Source organism: Nerophis ophidion, linkage group LG05 (assembly GCF_033978795.1).
Source record: "Nerophis ophidion isolate RoL-2023_Sa linkage group LG05, RoL_Noph_v1.0, whole genome shotgun sequence".
NCBI lineage: Eukaryota > Metazoa > Chordata > Actinopteri > Syngnathiformes > Syngnathidae > Nerophis > Nerophis ophidion.
Window position 1 is genome coordinate 18,342,757 of NC_084615.1, and position 18,476 is coordinate 18,361,232.

The 18,476-nt window shown below is 39.2% G+C and overlaps 1 protein-coding gene across 3 annotated transcripts in view; it reads right to left on the bottom strand.

Annotated features, from left to right (window-relative positions):
- kdrl (kinase insert domain receptor like) overlaps positions 1–18,476 on the bottom strand; it is a 403,844-nt gene that overhangs the window by 331,812 nt on the left and 53,556 nt on the right. For all 3 annotated transcript variants that reach the window (XM_061900269.1, XM_061900270.1, XM_061900268.1), the window contains exons 4-9: positions 13,445–13,572; positions 8,168–8,327; positions 7,943–8,079; positions 5,623–5,794; positions 5,410–5,536; positions 393–562 (exon numbers count right to left, since the gene is read on the bottom strand). In XM_061900269.1, coding sequence (XP_061756253.1) covers positions 393–562; positions 5,410–5,536; positions 5,623–5,794; positions 7,943–8,079; positions 8,168–8,327; positions 13,445–13,572 — 894 coding nt within the window. The remainder of the gene's footprint in view (positions 1–392; positions 563–5,409; positions 5,537–5,622; positions 5,795–7,942; positions 8,080–8,167; positions 8,328–13,444; positions 13,573–18,476) is intronic.

Here is an 18,476-nt window from a genome sequence, read left to right on the forward strand (position 1 = left end):
TATATATAAATATATATAAACACACACACACACAACATATAGTACACGTAATTTTAATAGTTTTCGCCTGTTATTCGGCAGGTGTTATTTGGATCTCAGTAGATCAGGACGCAAACTAACACTATGGACTTGGACAGGAGGCTTAGGACGGTTGGGAGCCTGCAGACTAGTTTACACGCCACACCAAGCTCTCTTCCAAAGAGGTCCAATAATCAACAACAGCTGCTGTGACGACCTCAATCCAGCTCTGGAATCACCAAGTCTCCAAACATACTGAAGCTGCTACCTGCCGTCCTGGGAATGAAGCGGCTAGGAGCTCTGTCCCCATCAGAGGCGGCGTTTTATTTCCCCAGCATCAGCGCTCGCTATCGAGATTCATGGCGGCAGCTTACATTCAATTTGCAGTGTGTAGCTCAGATTCCGGTGAAGGCCCCTGGCTCGGTTGCCGAGGCTTATGGTGTAGACCCCGGCATGATTCCGCTGGAGATCGGCGATGATCAAGCTGAAACCAGAAATCTTGAAGCAGGTGGAGTTCTTCAGGATGGCGACATCATCTTTATACCTGAAATTTGGGAGTCAAAACACACACATATTATTTTTATTTTTTTGAATGTATTGTGTGAACCCGCTATTTACCAATATTTTGGTACCGGTACCAACATCTATTTCGATACTTTTCGATACTATTTGATAATTTAAAAGAAAAAAAAAAAAAGGCGACCACAAAAAATGTCATTATCTTCTTTATTTCAACAAAAAAATCTTAGGGTACATGAAACATATGTTTATTATTGCAACTTAGTCCTTAAATAAAATAGTGAACATACTAGACAACTTGTCTTTTAGTAGTAAGTAAACTAAGACTCCTAATTAGTCTGCTGTAACATATTGTGCCATTTATACACCTATTATTTTGTACACATTATAAAGAACAAACTGTAAACATTATAAATCCACTTGTTCATTTACTGTTAATATCTGCTTATTTTCTCTCTTAACATGTTCAACCTACACTTCTGTTAATATGTAATAATCACTTGTTCTTCTTTTCTTTGATACTTTACATTAGTTTTGGATGATACCACACATTTAGGTATCGATCCAATACCAAGTAGTTACAGGATCATACAATGGTCATATTCAAAGTCCTCATGTGTTCAGGGACGTATCTCCTAAGTTTATAAACATAATATGAATTTTAAAAAAAAGGAAAAAAGATTTTGTGCCGATTGAAAATATTGATGTAATCATAGTAGTATCTACTAGATACACTATTGTACTTGGTATCATTACAGTGGATGTCAGGTGTAGATCCACCCATGGCGTTTGTTTACATTGTGACGCCGGTGAGCTATTGTATCCTCCTACGGTGTGTTGTGAAGCATGTTTAGCTATTCCTCGTCCTCCAGTGATAATGTTACTTGTAAGAAACTCACTTTATCTGTCGCCATTGAGGCAAGGATTAGTGATTTCGAAGTCCTTTGCTCGTAAACATGTAACAATATGTACTATATACACACTGCAAGTATATATATATATATATATATATATATATATATATATATATATATATATATATATATGTATGTACATAGTAACAGACACCTTCATAACAATATGAAATATTGTAATGTATACCGGTACTAATAAATGATTAAGTATCACTGTACTAATCAATGGAAATCGGTATTTAACTACAATATGGAAGTATTTGGACTTCAAAACTAACAATGAAAAACAAAATTATACTGGTTAATAAAGAGTGTGTAAAGTACAATACAGAGGTATATGGCCTTCAAAACTAACAATAAAGGTGACACTTTAAACAGGGAGGCACCGCATTCCAAGTACTATTTTATACCTTTCCTGCTCGTCAGCTCTCAGACCATGGTCCAGGAGATCAGATCTGCACAAGGAGTTTAAAGAGTGACAGGTAATAATGTAGTTGTGACACCTGTCCTGCTGTTCAGTCCGGTGCAGACACATGGCAGACGTTCCCTTTAAGGTCGATGCCATTTCAATGCCTTTTAATTTATATTCTAACCTTGTAAAATTGTTCTTTGACAGTGAGTGTTTAGTCTAGTGTAAGATTTTCTGTTATAATAAAGCCGATATTCGCATTATTTTTACTTGCCTTTGTTTGGAAAAGTATTGGAAAGTATCGATACGCATTTTGGTACCGGTAACAGTAATAAATTATTTATCGGGACAATCCAATTTTGGATTATACATTCTAGTACAGGTTGTAGGGTTTCCCCCCATTATTTCCCTAAGGATCAATTGTTTTGAGTATAGAATAAGTCAAAACAAATTGTGTGTGACTTGGGAATTCATCGATACTAGGAAGACGCTACTTTACCTCTCCTAACTTGCCCACTCACTCACTCACTCACCCCACATACTGCCATTCTTAAAGGGGCACACACACCCACACATACGCTAGTTTCACAACAGCTGCTTTAAAACACGCCTCGCCAAACGTGGCAACTAGCATTAGCACCTTTGTTTCAAACTTAGGTGGACATTTAAATGATGAACATTCACATCTACACAAGGAGTTTAAAGAATTGAAAAACTTTTCGGGTGTTACCATTTAGTGGTCATATGTACAGAGTACATACTGTTCTGTGCAATCTACTAATAATAGTGTCAATCAATCAATCAATGAAAAATACAGGTAAAATTGTAGTCGTGACACCTGTCCTGCTGTTCAGTCCGGTGCAGACACATGGCAGACGTTCCCTTCAAGGTCAATGCCACTTTAATGCCTCCTAATTCGTATTTCAACCTTGTAAAATAGTTCTTTGACTGTCAGTGTTTAGTCTAGTGTAAGATTTTCTGTTAAAATAAAGCCAATATTGACATTTTTCGTACTTCCCTTTATTTGGAAAAGTATCTGTAAGTATTGATATACATTTTGGTACCGGTAACAGTAATAAATATTTTTTTATCGGGACAATCCTATTTTGGATTATTCATTCTAGTAAAGGTTGTAGGGTTTCCCTCCATCATTTCCCTGAGGATCAATTGTTTTGAGTATAGAATAAGTCAAAACAAATTGTGTGTGACTTGGGAATTCATCGATACTAGGAAGACGCTACTCTACCTCTCCTAATTTGCCCACTCACTCACCCCACATTCTGCCATTCTTAAAGGGGCACACACAAATCCAGACATACGCTACTCTCACAACAACTGCTTTAAAACACGCCTCGCCAAACGTGGCAACTAGCATTAGCACCTTTGCTTCAAACTTAGGTAGACATTTCAATGATGAACATTCACATCTACACAAGGAGTTTCAAGAGTTGAAAAACTTATTCGGGTTTTACCATTTAGTGGTCAATTGCACAGAGTACGCACTGTTCTGTGCAATCTACTAATAATAGTGTCAATCAATCAATCAATGAAAAATACAGGTAAAATTGTAGTCGTGACACCTGTCCTGCTGTTCAGTCCGGTGCAGACACATGGCAGACGTTCCCTTCAAGGTCAATGCCACTTTAATGCCTCCTAATTCGTATTTCAACCTTGTAAAATAGTTCTTTGACTGTCAGTGTTTAGTCTAGTGTAAGATTTTCTGTTAAAATAAAGCCAATATTGACATTTTTCGTACTTCCCTTTATTTGGAAAAGTATCTGTAAGTATTGATATACATTTTGGTACCGGTAACAGTAATAAATATTTTTTTATCGGGACAATCCTATTTTGGATTATTCATTCTAGTAAAGGTTGTAGGGTTTCCCTCCATCATTTCCCTGAGGATCAATTGTTTTGAGTATAGAATAAGTCAAAACAAATTGTGTGTGACTTGGGAATTCATCGATACTAGGAAGACTCTACTCTACCTCTCCTAACTTGCCCATGCACTCACTCACCCCACATACTGCCATTCTTAAAGGGGCACACACAAATCCAGACATACGCTACTCTCACAACAACTGCTTTAAAACACGCCTCGCCAAACGTGGCAACTAGCATTAGCACCTTTGCTTCAAACTTAGGTAGACATTTCAATGATGAACATTCACATCTACACAAGGAGTTTCAAGAGTTGAAAAACTTATTCGGGTTTTACCATTTAGTGGTCAATTGCACAGAGTACGCACTGTTCTGTGCAATCTACTAATAAAAGTGTCAATCAATCAATCAATGAAAAATACAGGTAAAATTGTAGTCGTGACACCTGTCCTGCTGTTCAGTCCAGTGCAGACACATGGCAGACGTTCCCTTCAAGGTCAATGCCACTTCAATGCCTTCTAATTCGTATTTCAACCTTGTAAAATAGTTCTTTGACTGTCAGTGTTTAGTCTAGTGTAAGATTTTCTGTTAAAATAAAGCCAATATTGACATTTTTCGTACTTCCCTTTATTTGGAAAAGTATTGGAAAGTATCGATATACATTTCGGTACCGGTAACAGTAATAAATCATTTTTTATCGGGAAAATCCAATTTTGGATTATACATTCTAGTACAGGTTGTAGGGTTTCCCCCCATTATTTCCCTAAGGATCAATTGTTTTGAGTATAGAATAAGTCAAAACAAATTGTGTGTGACTTGGGAATTCATCGATACTAGGAAGACGCTACTTTACCTCTCCTAACTTGCCCACTCACTCACTCACTCACCCCACATACTGCCATTCTTAAAGGGGCACACACACCCACACATACGCTAGTTTCACAACAGCTGCTTTAAAACACGCCTCGCCAAACGTGGCAACTAGCATTAGCACCTTTGCTTCAAACTTAGGTAGACATTTCAATGATGAACATTCACATCTACACAAGGAGTTTCAAGAGTTGAAAAACTTATTCGGGTTTTACCATTTAGTGGTCAATTGCACAGAGTACGCACTGTTCTGTGCAATCTACTAATAAAAGTTTCAATCAATCAATCAATGAAAAATACAGGTAATAATGTAGTCGTGACACCTGTCCTGCTGTTCAGTCCGGTGCAGACACATGGCAGACGTTCCCTTCAAGGTCAATGCCACTTCAATGCCTTCTAATTCGTATTTCAACCTTGTAAAATAGTTCTTTGACTGTCAGTGTTTAGTCTAGTGTAAGATTTTCTGTTAAAATAAAGCCAATATTGACACTTTTCGTACTTCCCTTTGTTTGGAAAAGTATCTGAAAGTATCGATATACATTTTGGTACTGGTAACGGTACTAGATTATTGGTTTCGGGATAAACCTACTTTGGATTATACATTCTAGTACAGGTTGTAGAGTTTCCCCCCTTTATTTCCCTAAGGATCAATTGTCGTACAATGACAAAAAAAACGCTTTCTCGTTCAGGGATTATTATTAAAAATAATCACACCCCGCCCACCCGACCAGCAGTCTTAATTTTTTTGGGGCCCCTCCTGAATGAGACTTCTCCTAACTTTATACTTAGTGTACTTGCCATGTCATCATGTCTGGAGGTGGCAGCGCGTTCACTTTGGGCTCAAACACCAGCTTCTTCCGGCCCTCTTTCACAACCACCGCGCCGCTCTGCTCGTGCTTGTAGGAGACGTTGATGAAGGGGTGCTCTGGGGTTGGGAAGAAAAACACGAAAAAGACATTGGAAGTCACGTGGATGAAGAAAACTATGACCTTTTATCAAGGCCGCCCGTACCGAAGACGATCACTTTGGCGGTGAAGTTCTTGTGTTTTATTGGCAAAGTCTCCGCCTTGCAGCGGTACGAGCCCCTGTCCTCCATGGTGACGTTGGGCAGCACCAGGACCCTGCTCATTGTAAAAACCACAGCCGGGCGTTCCATTTTGGCCTGTGTGAAATGGCGATTTTCCTGAGAAAAACAAAAAAGTAAAAAGATCGTATTAAATATGCATATTGTAGAGCAGTGGTGTGGTTTCTCCGCTGGCCTAACGTAAACCACGATCATATATTAATACAAGTTCTTTTTTTTTTTTTTTTACTTTCCATAAATATATAAAAGTATTCATCGTATTATTTTCATGTGATATTAGGCTCCAGTGTTGCTGTTTTTTTCATTTAATCGGAATTCAGCATGAAATCAATATTAGCGGCGGCTGTGCAAGGTAAACGAACCGAGGACATACTTAAACTTAGACTTAGACAAACTTTATTGATCCACAAGGAAAATTGTTCCATACAGTAGCTTGGTTACAAAGGTCAGAAAGGGTAAGGATGAAAAGGATAATGCAGGTATAAAAGAGACAAACCCATCCTTACCCTTGTTATATATTGTATATATTTTATAAAAAATATAATATCATATAAACTATATCAGTATATATTATATACTGTATAAATAATATGTAAATATTACTTATTTTATACTTTGTATTGCTGCTGTGGTACATTTTAATCGACTTTATACCTGCATTATCCTTTCCATCCTTACCCTTGTTATATGTTGTATATATTATATAACAATTTAATATCATATGAAATAATATATCAGTATACATTATATACTGTATATATAATATGTAAATATTACATATGTTATATTGCTACTATGGTACATTTTAGTCTATACCTGCATTATCCTTTCCATCCTTACTCTTGTTATATATTGTATATATTATATAAAAATATGATATAATATAATAATATATCAGTATATACTGTACTATATCCTGTATATACAATGTGTCAATATTACATATGTTATATTGCTACTATGGTACATTTTAGTCGAATTTATACCTGCATTATCCTTTCCATCCTTACCCTTTTTATATATTGTATTTATCATATAAAATAGTATATCATATAATAATATATCAGTATATATATTATATACTGTATATAAAGTGTGTAAATATTACATATATGTTATATTGCTACTATGGTACATTTTTAGTCCACTTTATACCTGCATTATCCTTTCCATCGTTACCCTTGTTATATACAGTATTGTATACATTATATAAAAATAGAATATCATATAATAATATAATACACCAGTATATATTATATACTGTGTATATAATATGTAAATATTACATATTTGTTATATTTTATATTGCTACTATGGTACATTTTAGTCTATTTTATACCTGCATTATCCTTTCCATCCTTTCCCTCGTTATATATTGTATACATCATATTGAAATACAATATAATAATATATCAGTATGTATTATATACTGTATATTAATATGTAAATATTACATATTTGTTATATTTTATATTGCTACAATGGTACATTTTAGTCTACTTCATACCTGCATGATCTTTTCCATCCTTACCCTTGTTATATATTGTATACATTATATAAAAATATAATATCATATAAAATAATATATCAGTATATATAATATACTGTATATATAACAAGTAAATATTACATGTTATATTTTATATTGCTACTATGGAACATTTTAGTCTATACCTGCATTATCCTTTCCATCCTTACCCTTCTTATATATTGTATATATTATATAAAAATATCATATAATAATATATCAATATATATATTATACACTGTATGTATAATGTGTAATTATGACATATATGTTATATTGTATCTTGCTACTATGGTACATTTTAGTCTACTTTATACCTGCATTATCCTTTCCATCCTTACCCTTGTTATATACTGTATATATTATATAAAAATACAAAAACATATAATAATACATCGGTATATATTAGATACTGTATGTATAATATGTAAATATTACATATATGTTATATTGTATATTGCTACTATGGAACATTTTAGTCAACTTTATACCTGCATTTTCCTTTCCATCCTTTGTTACTGGACTTCTGTGTGGAACAATTTCCCTGGTGGATCAATAAAGTTTGTTTGAGTCTAAAATAGCCCGTTTAGGTGATTCAATGCCCGTTAGTTTTTGTTTTGTGGCGACTCAGAAGGGCCTCGCTGAAGGGCTAGGTGGGAAACTCCACTGTTGTACGGACACCCTGCAACACCTTTTTTTTGGAAACGCAACCTCCTTACCTTCTTTCTTGGGAAATCCCAGGAAAAACTGATTCTTTCGTTAAAGGTGGTCTGCCCGGTGCAGTTGAGGACCAGCGTGTCTCCGACCAACAGTCGAACCCGCTCTGGGGTGACCTTCACGTTCTCCAGGAAAGTAGCTGTAAAAAAAACAACAAAAAAAACAAAGTTCATATGCCCGCCCATCCGTTCCGCCCGTCACTGGAAAGGAGCCCGGTTGCCACTCACACTGTCTCCGGACCATGTAGTCCGAGTGGAACTCCCGCCCGTTGACGATGGTGGTGCAGAACAACTTGGTGTACACGGCAGAGGGACCGTAGGGGATTCTGAAGCCATCCTTTGGATCCCATTTGATTTCCCTGACAACTTTCCCCGTAAAAAGTGGGTCCTGAAAATAAAATATTAAAAAAAACAACACGGAATGAATGGTGTGACGCACCTCTCCTCTCTGAACATGCAACACCATGTTCGACCACATGCAGCTGGGTAAACGGCGAATTACCGCATTTTCCGGACTATAGGGCGCACTTAAAATACTTTTTACCCCCTCAAAACTCAACAGTGCACCTTATAACCCGGTGCGCCTAATATAAGGAATACGTTTGGTTGCGCTTACCCACTTCAAAGCTATTTTATTCTGTACGTGGTGTAGTGATAAGTGTGACCAGTAGATGGCAGTCATACATAAGAGATTTAAATCGCGGACCCTGACTTAAACAAGTTGAAAAACTTATTCGGGAGTCACCGTTAAGTGGCCAATTGTACGGAATATTTAGTGTACTGTGCAATCTACTAATAAAAGTTTCAATCAATCAATCAATCAATCAAGCATTTTGTGATGTTTAGACGGTATTTTCACATACTTTGTGGATTTTAAATACCTTGGGATAGGTCAAACTTGCCACAAAGATGCAGCAACATATAGACAAGTGCCCAATAATATACCATTATTGGAATTCCCCATTCATTCCCATATATTCCCATATCTTCCCATTAATTCCTATTAATTCCCATATACTCCCATTCATTCCCATATATTCCCTTTCATTCCAATATATTCCCATTAATTCCCATATATTCCCATATATTTCCATGCATTCCCATATATTCCCATTAATTCCTATATATTCTTATTAATTCCCATATGTTCCCATGCATTCCCATATATTCCCATTCATTCCAACATATTCCCATTCATTCCCATATATTCCCATTAATTCTTATATATTCTTATTAATTCCCATATATTCCCAATAATTCCGATATATTCCCATTCATTCCCATTAAATCCAATATATTCCCATAAATTCCCATTAATTCCCATATATTCCCAATTATTCTCATATATTCCCATTCAATCCTATATATTCTTATTAATTCCCATATATTCCCATTCATTCCCATAGATTCCCATTCATTCCTATATATTCCCATTCATTCCCATGTATTCCCATTCATTCCCATATATTCCCATTAATTCCCATATATTCCAATATATCCTCATATATTCCCATTAATTCCCATATATTCCCATTCTTTCCCATATATTCTCATATATTCCCATATATTCCCCTATATCCCCATTCATTCCCATACATACCCATTAATTTCCATATATTCCCTTTATTCCAATATATTCCCATTGATTCCCATATATTCCCATGTAACCCCATTCATTCCCATATATTCCCATTCATTCCAATATATTTCCATATATTCCCATTAATTGCCATATATTCCCATATATTCCCATATATTCCCATTCATTCCCATATACTCCTATTAATTCCAATATATTCCCATATATTCCCATTAATTGCCATGTATTCCCATTAATTCCCATGGACGGTGTCCAATTTTGAATAATCCAAAAAATTGTCAATATCTCCAAACCCCTGAGCTTAACTTCCTGTGGTAAATTTCTGGGAAGTTTCCTGGAAATTTACTGGTGTCATGACAAGGGCTTTGGTGAGGTGTTTTCCCGTGGTGCAAAGCGACTGGACCGGACACGACGTGAAGGTAATGACATATTTCAATTTTAACACTCAAAGGTACTACAAAAACAAAGGGCGCACACAAGGCGGAGAACAAACTTAACGCAGGGACAAAACTAACACATAAACAGACTAAGGACATGAAACAAAAGTACACTTGCTGTGACGTGAAAAGCATGAAACTATGGCAAGAAGTGAGCAATCAGGAGAGTCAGGAGTGTGATGTCGCCAGCAACAGAAAATGAAGGGCTTAAATAGTGATGTGGTGATTGAAAACACACGCGCAAGTTCAAATGAATTAGGTGCATGAGTCGTGAGGACAGGTGAACTGATTGGTAGTCATAGTGACAAAACAGGGAGTGAAAAAACAGGAACTGAAAGAGTGCCAAAACCAAACAGAACATGGCCAAACTAAACATGATCACCGAGACATGACAACCGAAAACGTTCCACCCCTTTGCAACCTTAATTGTTGTCCCTTTGTGGATGTTTTTCAAGGGTTTTATGGTGGCAATAGAGGATGTTAGCTATTTATTTACGATTTAAACTGCACAAAAAAAAAAAACATGTGTTAAATGATGAACAGCACATCTCTTTCCTAATTGTTTGCATATTTCCAGTATGACTGATCTAATAATACGGTCGGAGTGCAGGAATGTTACCTAGAATCTACGGAAATTGACAAAGATATTCAGAGAGGAATATTCAAAATGAAAACTACATTTTTAGCATTTTGTGATGTTTAGACGGTATTTTCACATACTTTGTGGATTTTAGATACCTTGAGATATGTCAAAAATGCCACAAAGATGCAGCAACATATAGACAAGTGCCCAATAATATATCATTATTGTAATTCCCCATTAAATCCCATATATTCCCATTATATATATATATATATATATATATATATATATATATATATATATATATATATATATATATATATATATATATATATATATATATAAAGTTGATATGGTGGTGGTATGGTATTAATTCCCACGGACGGTGTCCAACTTTGAATCCTCAAAAAAATGGTCAATATTTCCAAACTTCCCGAGGTTTAACTTCCTGTGGTAAATTTTCGGAAACTTCCCCGAAAATTTACTGGAAACTTTCCATCCCTTTGCGACCCTAAATATAATTCACTACTCCGACGTGCCCTACGGTAGTTTTATTTTGCTGCAGATGTGTGTGATTGGTTCATTGGTTGGTGCAGGAAAGGGAAGTACGTACTCACACGACTACTCTCAGTTCCATGTGAGACGGTTGTTTGTCCACAAGTGGGCACAAAGTCTCACTGTCATAAAGCGGCGCCAGAAATAAAACCACGTCTGCAGGAACTTAGTGGTACCCAGCCCACCAATGGGTTCATAAGTTCACCGGAGATCTTCCTGGGGCGTCCGGTAAACGGTATCCAAAGCCACAGGATACGTTACCTTGTTGTTTCCTCCGGACAGGTTTTGTGCCGCATTTCCTGCCGTTTGTAAATTTAGCCCAAGATTCTATTCTGAGCGAGAGAAAACACTCCAGCAGCACCTTCCTGCCCTGACAGGAAGCAGACTGAGCGACTCCCCGAGCTTCCCGTTTCAGTCGGTCATGTTCCTTCAAGATTACTTTTGTGAGAACCATGAAGGGTGCGCTCACATTTGTTCATTCTTGAGAACGCCTTTGCCTTGGGTGTCAAACCTACAGCCTGAGGGCTGGATCAAGCCCGAGAACATGTTTTATCCGGCCCCTCGGTAAGAGTGTGCTAAGTATAAAAATTAACCTGAAATGGTTCGGTGGCCACAGATAAAATGCTTGCTGTCCAGGGTCAGGACCCAACTCTGCGCTGCTGACCAGTCCCCGCTCGGGATGGTCTCCTGCTGGCCCCACTATGGACTGCACTCTCAATATTATGTTAGATGCACTACGGACTGGACTGTCAAAATATAATGATAGATCCACTATGGACTGGACTATCACAATATTATGTCAGATCCACTATAGACTGGACTATCACTATTATGTCAGATACCCTATGGACTGGACTGTCACTCTTATGTTAGATCCACTATGGACTGGACTCTCACTCTCATTTCAGATCCCCTATGGACTGGACTCTCACTCTTATGTTAGATCCACTATGGGCTGGACTCTCACTATTATGTTAGATCCACTATGGACTGGACCCTCACTATTATGTTGGATCCACTATGGACTAGACTCACACTATTGTGTTAAATTCACTATGGACTGGACTCTCACTATTATGTTAGATCCACTATGGACAGGACTTTCACAATATTATGTTAGATCCACAGTGGACTGGACTCACACTATTATGTTGGATCCACTATGGAGTGAACTCTCACAATAAAATGTTCGATCCCCTATAGACTGGACTTTCACAATATTATGCTAGATCTTCTATGGACTGGACTTTCTCACTATTATGTTAGATCCACTATGGACTGGACTCATTATTATGCTAAATCCACTATGGACTGTACTCACACTATATTATGCTAGATCCACTCTGGACTGGACTCTCTCACTATTATGTTAGCCACACTCTGGACTGGACCCTCACAATATTATGCTCGATCCACTATGGACTGGACTCTCACTATTATATTAGATCCACTATGGACTGGACTCTGACTATTATATTAGATCCACTATGGACTGGACTCTCCCTATTATGTTATATCCACTATGGACTGGACTCTCCCTATTATGTTATATCCACTATGGACTGGACTCTCAATATTATGCTAAATCCACTATGGACTGTACTCACACTATATTATGCTAGATCCACTATGGACTGGACTCTCTCACTATTCTGTTAGCCCCACTCTGGACTGGACCCTTACAATATTATGCTAGATCCACTATGGACTGGACCCTCACAACATTATGCTAGATCCACTATGGACTGGACTCTCTCACTATTATGTTAGCCCCACTCTGGACTGGACCCTCACAATATTATGCTAGATCCACTATGGACTGGACTCTCACTATTATGTTAGCCCCACTCTGGACTGGACCCTCACAATATTATGCTAGATCCACTATGGACTGGACTCTCACTATTATGTTAGCCCCACTCTGGACTGGACCCTCACAATATTATGCTAGATCCACTATGGACTGGACTCTCACTATTATATTAGATCCACTATGGACTGGACTCTCACTATTATATTAGATCCACTATGGACTGGACTCTCACACTATCCCCACATCTACGGTTCCCTCCAAAGTTTCTCATTGTCAACCCATTGGGTTGAGTTTTTCCTTGCCCTGATGTGGGATATGAGCCGAGGATGTCGTTGTGGCGTTTGCAGCCCTTTGAGACACTCGTGATTTAGGACTATATAAGTAAACATTGATTGATTGATTTTAACCAAACCCAACTTGAGCCTGATCTACCTTTGTTATTGTTGGTCCAGACCGAACCAACGGTGCCAAGTGTTTCCCAGTGTCTGTATGTCAACGTTCTTTTGGTAGACCTTACCGCCTGTAGATTTGTGAGAAAACTGGGGGAGGATGTGCGGCACGGTATCAGAAGACTGGTCTCATGTCTGTAGATGCCCAGGACGTAGGGTGTCTGATCATGGGGCTCCACGAAAGGCTGCTCAGGATCTACAAAACAACACCAAAAGATTTCAAAGTCAGGCGTGATCCAAACGTCTCTGAAGACACGACGCTGAAGGAACTTAAGGGGAAAACAATCCATCAGTGATGTGCGTGATCAAGGGACAGCTCTTTGAAAAGTTAGCATGGAATATGATGTCAGGACTGTAAAGTTGGACCTTAGACTAAACAAAAGCATGAGTGTCCGACCAAATGGGAAGCACATTCAAGGGGATTGGTTCTGCACCGTGTTTAGTCTGTGTAGTCCCGTATCACAAAGGTTTCGGGCCCCGGCTTGTTTGTTCATCAGTCTTTTCAAGCACGTCCAAGGAAAATATCTGGACTGCAAGTAAAATCATACCCAGCTCGCCGCCTCGCTCAATCTCCTCTGCAACAACGTGACTGCTTCCATGTGCCGTGCGGAGGAGACTTAAGGAAACGGTAGCTGGAACAGGAAACCACAATCAGCGACCGAGGCTTCCTGCGGAATCACAAGCTCCCTCTCACCTGAGCGCAACAAAAACCGGGCAATCAAGGGAACCATTTCCCTCCGACTGTCATTCAATCCATGATCATTTAGCCTCAGTCATTTGTGACTGGAAGGTCGACCTTTAGGGGGAACTGGAGGGAGGGAAAAAACTTGGCCAGGGAAAAAAAATCTTAGTTTTTTAGGAGGCTCTGGATCATTAGAACATTTAATGAAATGAAACCATGTGAGACGCACACAGGGGAAAATCTGGTGAAGCCGATTGGAAAGCGTCGGTTTTACGAGAGTTCCTTTCAGACCGGCTGCCTTTCCATTGCAGTTTTCCGCAGAATACAAGCGATATTTCAAAAATTTCAACTAAATCCATTGGCCAGTTGCAGTTGTTTCCATTGAAGGATGTTTTGCTCGTTATACAGTGGGGCAAACAAGTATTTAGTAAGCCAGCGATTGTGCAAGTTCTCCCACTTAAAATGATGACAGAGGTCTGTAATTTTCATCATAGGTACACTTCAACTGTGAGAGACAGAATGTGAAAAAAAGTCTAGGAATTCACATTGTAGGAAATTTTAATAATTTATTTGTAAATTATGGTGGAAAATAAGTATTTGGTCAACCGTTCAAAGCTCTCACTGATGGAAGGAGGTTTTGGCTCAAAATCTCACGATACATGGCCCCATTCATTCTTTCCTTAACACGGATCAATCGTTCTGTCCCCTTAGCAGAAAAAAAGCCCCAAAGCATGATGTTTCCACCCCCATGCTTCACAGTAGGTATGGTGTTCTTGGGATGCAACTCAGTATTCTTCTTCCTCCAAACACCATGAGTTCGGTTTATACCAAAAAGTTCTATTTCGGTTTCATCTGACCACATGACATTCTCTCAATCCTCTGCTGTATCATCCATGTATCAATTTTGGTATAAACTCAACTTGTGGTGTTTGGAGGAAGAAGAATACTGAGTTGCATCCCAAGAACACCATACCTACTGTGAAGCATGGGGGTGGAAACATCATGCTTTGGGGCTGTTTTTCTGCTAAGGGGACAGGACGATTGATCCGTGTTAAGGAAAGAATGAATGGGGCCATGTATCGTGAGATTTTGAGCCAAAACCTCCTTCCATCAGTGAGAGCTTTGAATGGTTGACCAAATACTTATTTTCCACCATCATTTACAAATAAATTCTTTAAAATTCCTAGAATGTGAATTCCTGGTTATTTCTTTTTCACATTCTGTCTCTCACAGTTGAAGTGTACCTATGATGAAAATTACAGACCTCTGTCATCATTTTAAGTGGGAGAACTTGCACAATCGCTGGCTGACTAAATACTTTTTTGCCCCACTGTATGTACAGATGAAGAGACAAGCTTCACAGTGTCTTGGCTGAATGATCGGACACCTCGGTCTCCTTAGGCCCCGTTTAGACTAAGCCGGATAAGGTCATCCTGGGTAAATCCGACCTAACCTTATCCGTGTCCACACACACAACGATGCCACCGTTTAAGACCCCCTCACCCTTCCGTCCGCCGGCACAACGCAACTTAATACGGGTGCATGGAAAATGCACACGTCATAGTCACCTCCAGTGTTGCTTTGTGTGCAACTTCTTAAAGGCCTACTGAAACCCACTACTACCGACCACGCAGTCTGATAGTTTATATATCAATGATGAAATATTAACATTGCAACACATGCCAATACGGCCTTTTTAGTTTACTAAATTGCAGTTTTAAATTTCCCGCGGAGTTTCCTGTTAAAAACGTCGCGGAATGATGATGTGTGTTTGTGACGTTATTGGTTGGAGGGGACATATTAGCCAGCACCACACACGGCTAAAAGTTGTCTCTTTTCATCGCATAATTACACAGTAAATTGGACATCTGTGTTGCTGAATCTTTTGCAATTTGTTCAATTAATAATGGAGACTATAAAGAAGAATGCTGTTGGTGGAAAGGGGTAGATTGCAGCTGCCTTTAGCACCAAAACACTACCTATGTTTCTTTGTTTGTTGTGAAGCTTTAACACAGAGCGGTCATGCGAACATGTTTCTCTACGTCAACCAGCAAGTTATTGGATGCGAAAATTGTGATAGTCGGCTCTTACCGGAGACTTGAGTGGATTTCGTGTCCTGCAGCTCAAAAAGGCAGCTGTGATCTTGGCTCCTCGGCTTCTCTCAGAGACACTGGCGTTCACCGCAGCCATCCAACTTTCAGGTATGACTTTATAATCTCACTAAAATACTATTAACACAATAAGCAGATAAGGAATCTTCCAGAATTATCCTAGTAAATGTTTCTAATTACATCTGAAACTCTTCCATTTCCGCCACCTTTTCTTTTTTGTCTTTTGTGCTTCACTATAACTTTCCTCATCCACGAATCTTTCATCCTCGCTCAAATTAGTGGGACATTGTCGCTTTCTCGGTCCGAATTGCTCTTACAGCTGGTGGCTATGATTGTAAACAATGTTCAGATGTGAGGAGCTCCACAACTCGTGACGTCACGCGCACATTGTCTGCTACTTCCGGTACAGGCAAGGCTTTTTTATTAGCGACCAAAAGTGGCAAACTTTATCGTGGATGTTCTCTACTAAATCCTTTCAGCAAAAATATGGCAATATCGCAAAATTATCAAGTATGACAGATAGAATGGACCTGCTATCCCCCTTTAAATAAGAAAATCTATTTTCAGTAGGCCTTTAAATGTAACTTATCTGAACAACATCCAGTGTTGTGGTATTTCAATGAACTGGAATCCAGTGTGCTGTGGGCCCCTATTGTAGTGAATCACACCTGAGATATCATAAATGTGGAGAGGTGGAGCTGGCAGTCCGACAGCGAAACAGGGCACACCGTAGCCCAGCCCAAGATGGCGGCGAGGAGGCGTGACCAGCAGTCCGACAGCGAGGAGGCCTGGACGGCGAGCGAGCGGCGAGGTGGGGCGCGCCGTGAGCGACGCCGCATTCAAGATCAGGAGCGTGGAACACGCACCTTGGGACAATTGAGTAATCATCTCGCACTGTATAAAAGAGCGACAGCCGCGAACGTCAGGAAGAGAGGCGGAGAAACGAGAAGGAGCCGGAGGGAAGCTGAAGCTGAGAGAGAGAGAGACTGACAGCGTGAGAGAGGCAACGGCGCCCGAAGCAGAAAGGCAAACGGCTGACGGAGCAGCTGAAAAGCAGTCTTTGTTGAAAAATAAAGAAGTCTAAACGTCCTTCCTTGACAGTCCTTGGAACCCGCACGACAGCTTGAGAAGTCCGTCACATTAAACTAATCAAATCTTTATTTGAAAGGGAAACAATGTAATAAAAAAACATTTAACATTAATCTAGGGATCTAGATATCTGGTCAGGACACTCCTCACTCTTTTGCCTTCACCTTCATTGTTCATTCCTTTTTGGTGACTTTCTACACTTTGGACATGGCGGTCAATAACTGATACGGTCTGCTTTGCCAGTCCAAATGCATTCGCCGTTTTCTGTAGTTTTCCCTAGTCTTCCCTCGACGGCCAGGTAATACAAAGCACAGGCAACCTTTTTTAATGACATCCACGGGAGCCCGCATTCTCGTTGACTCTCCTTCGACAAATGGACACAGTTTTTCGCTAAGTAGAATCACAGCCTACCCGGACATTGGAAAGTTTTCTTGCCATCTGAGAAGTGTTGTATCCTGAATAGCCGCAAATCGCTTTCTCTTAAGGTATTCAAGTGTGATTTCCGTACATGTAGAAGAAGCAAAAACACGGGCATGTCTGGATGACTTTCCAGTTTTTACCTCCGAGTTACAAAACCGCTTTATTATGAAGCTGGCTGTGGCGCGTCATTTCTGGCGTCACTTCCTGTGTGGGGCGCAGTCTTTTTAGCATCACTTCCTCTCAGAACTCACTTTGTAATCGACCAGTGAGTCCATACAAAGCTAAGAGCCGGAGATTCAAGAAATACACGGCTGACTTACTCGTGTAAAAAATTATCCGAGGAGGGGGACCTTAAACGATAGTTTAGTGTGGCTGAAACGGGGGTTATCCGGCTTAGTGTAAACATGGCCTTAGATTTATCCTCGCTCATCCTGGCCGAGAGTTGGTGGGCGGCCGAGGGTGGAGTCAACTCTCTTGGTTACTTTGTTGGGTCTGCTCCTGTCTCTGGCCATGCTCCCCCACCCCCAGCAGACGATTACATTTTAACAGAAATGTAGATAGAACATGTTAAAACAGAAAATAAGCAAATATTAACAGTAAATGAACGAGTAGATTAATAGTCATTTTGTACAGTTTTTTTTTTGTTGATACTTTTATTAGTAGATTGCACAGTACAGTACATAGTCCGTACAATGGAGCACTAAATGGTAACACCCGAATAAGTTTTTCAACTTGTTTAAGTCGGGGTCCACGTTAATCAATTCATTTCCCTCATAATGTGTACAAAATAATAGGTGT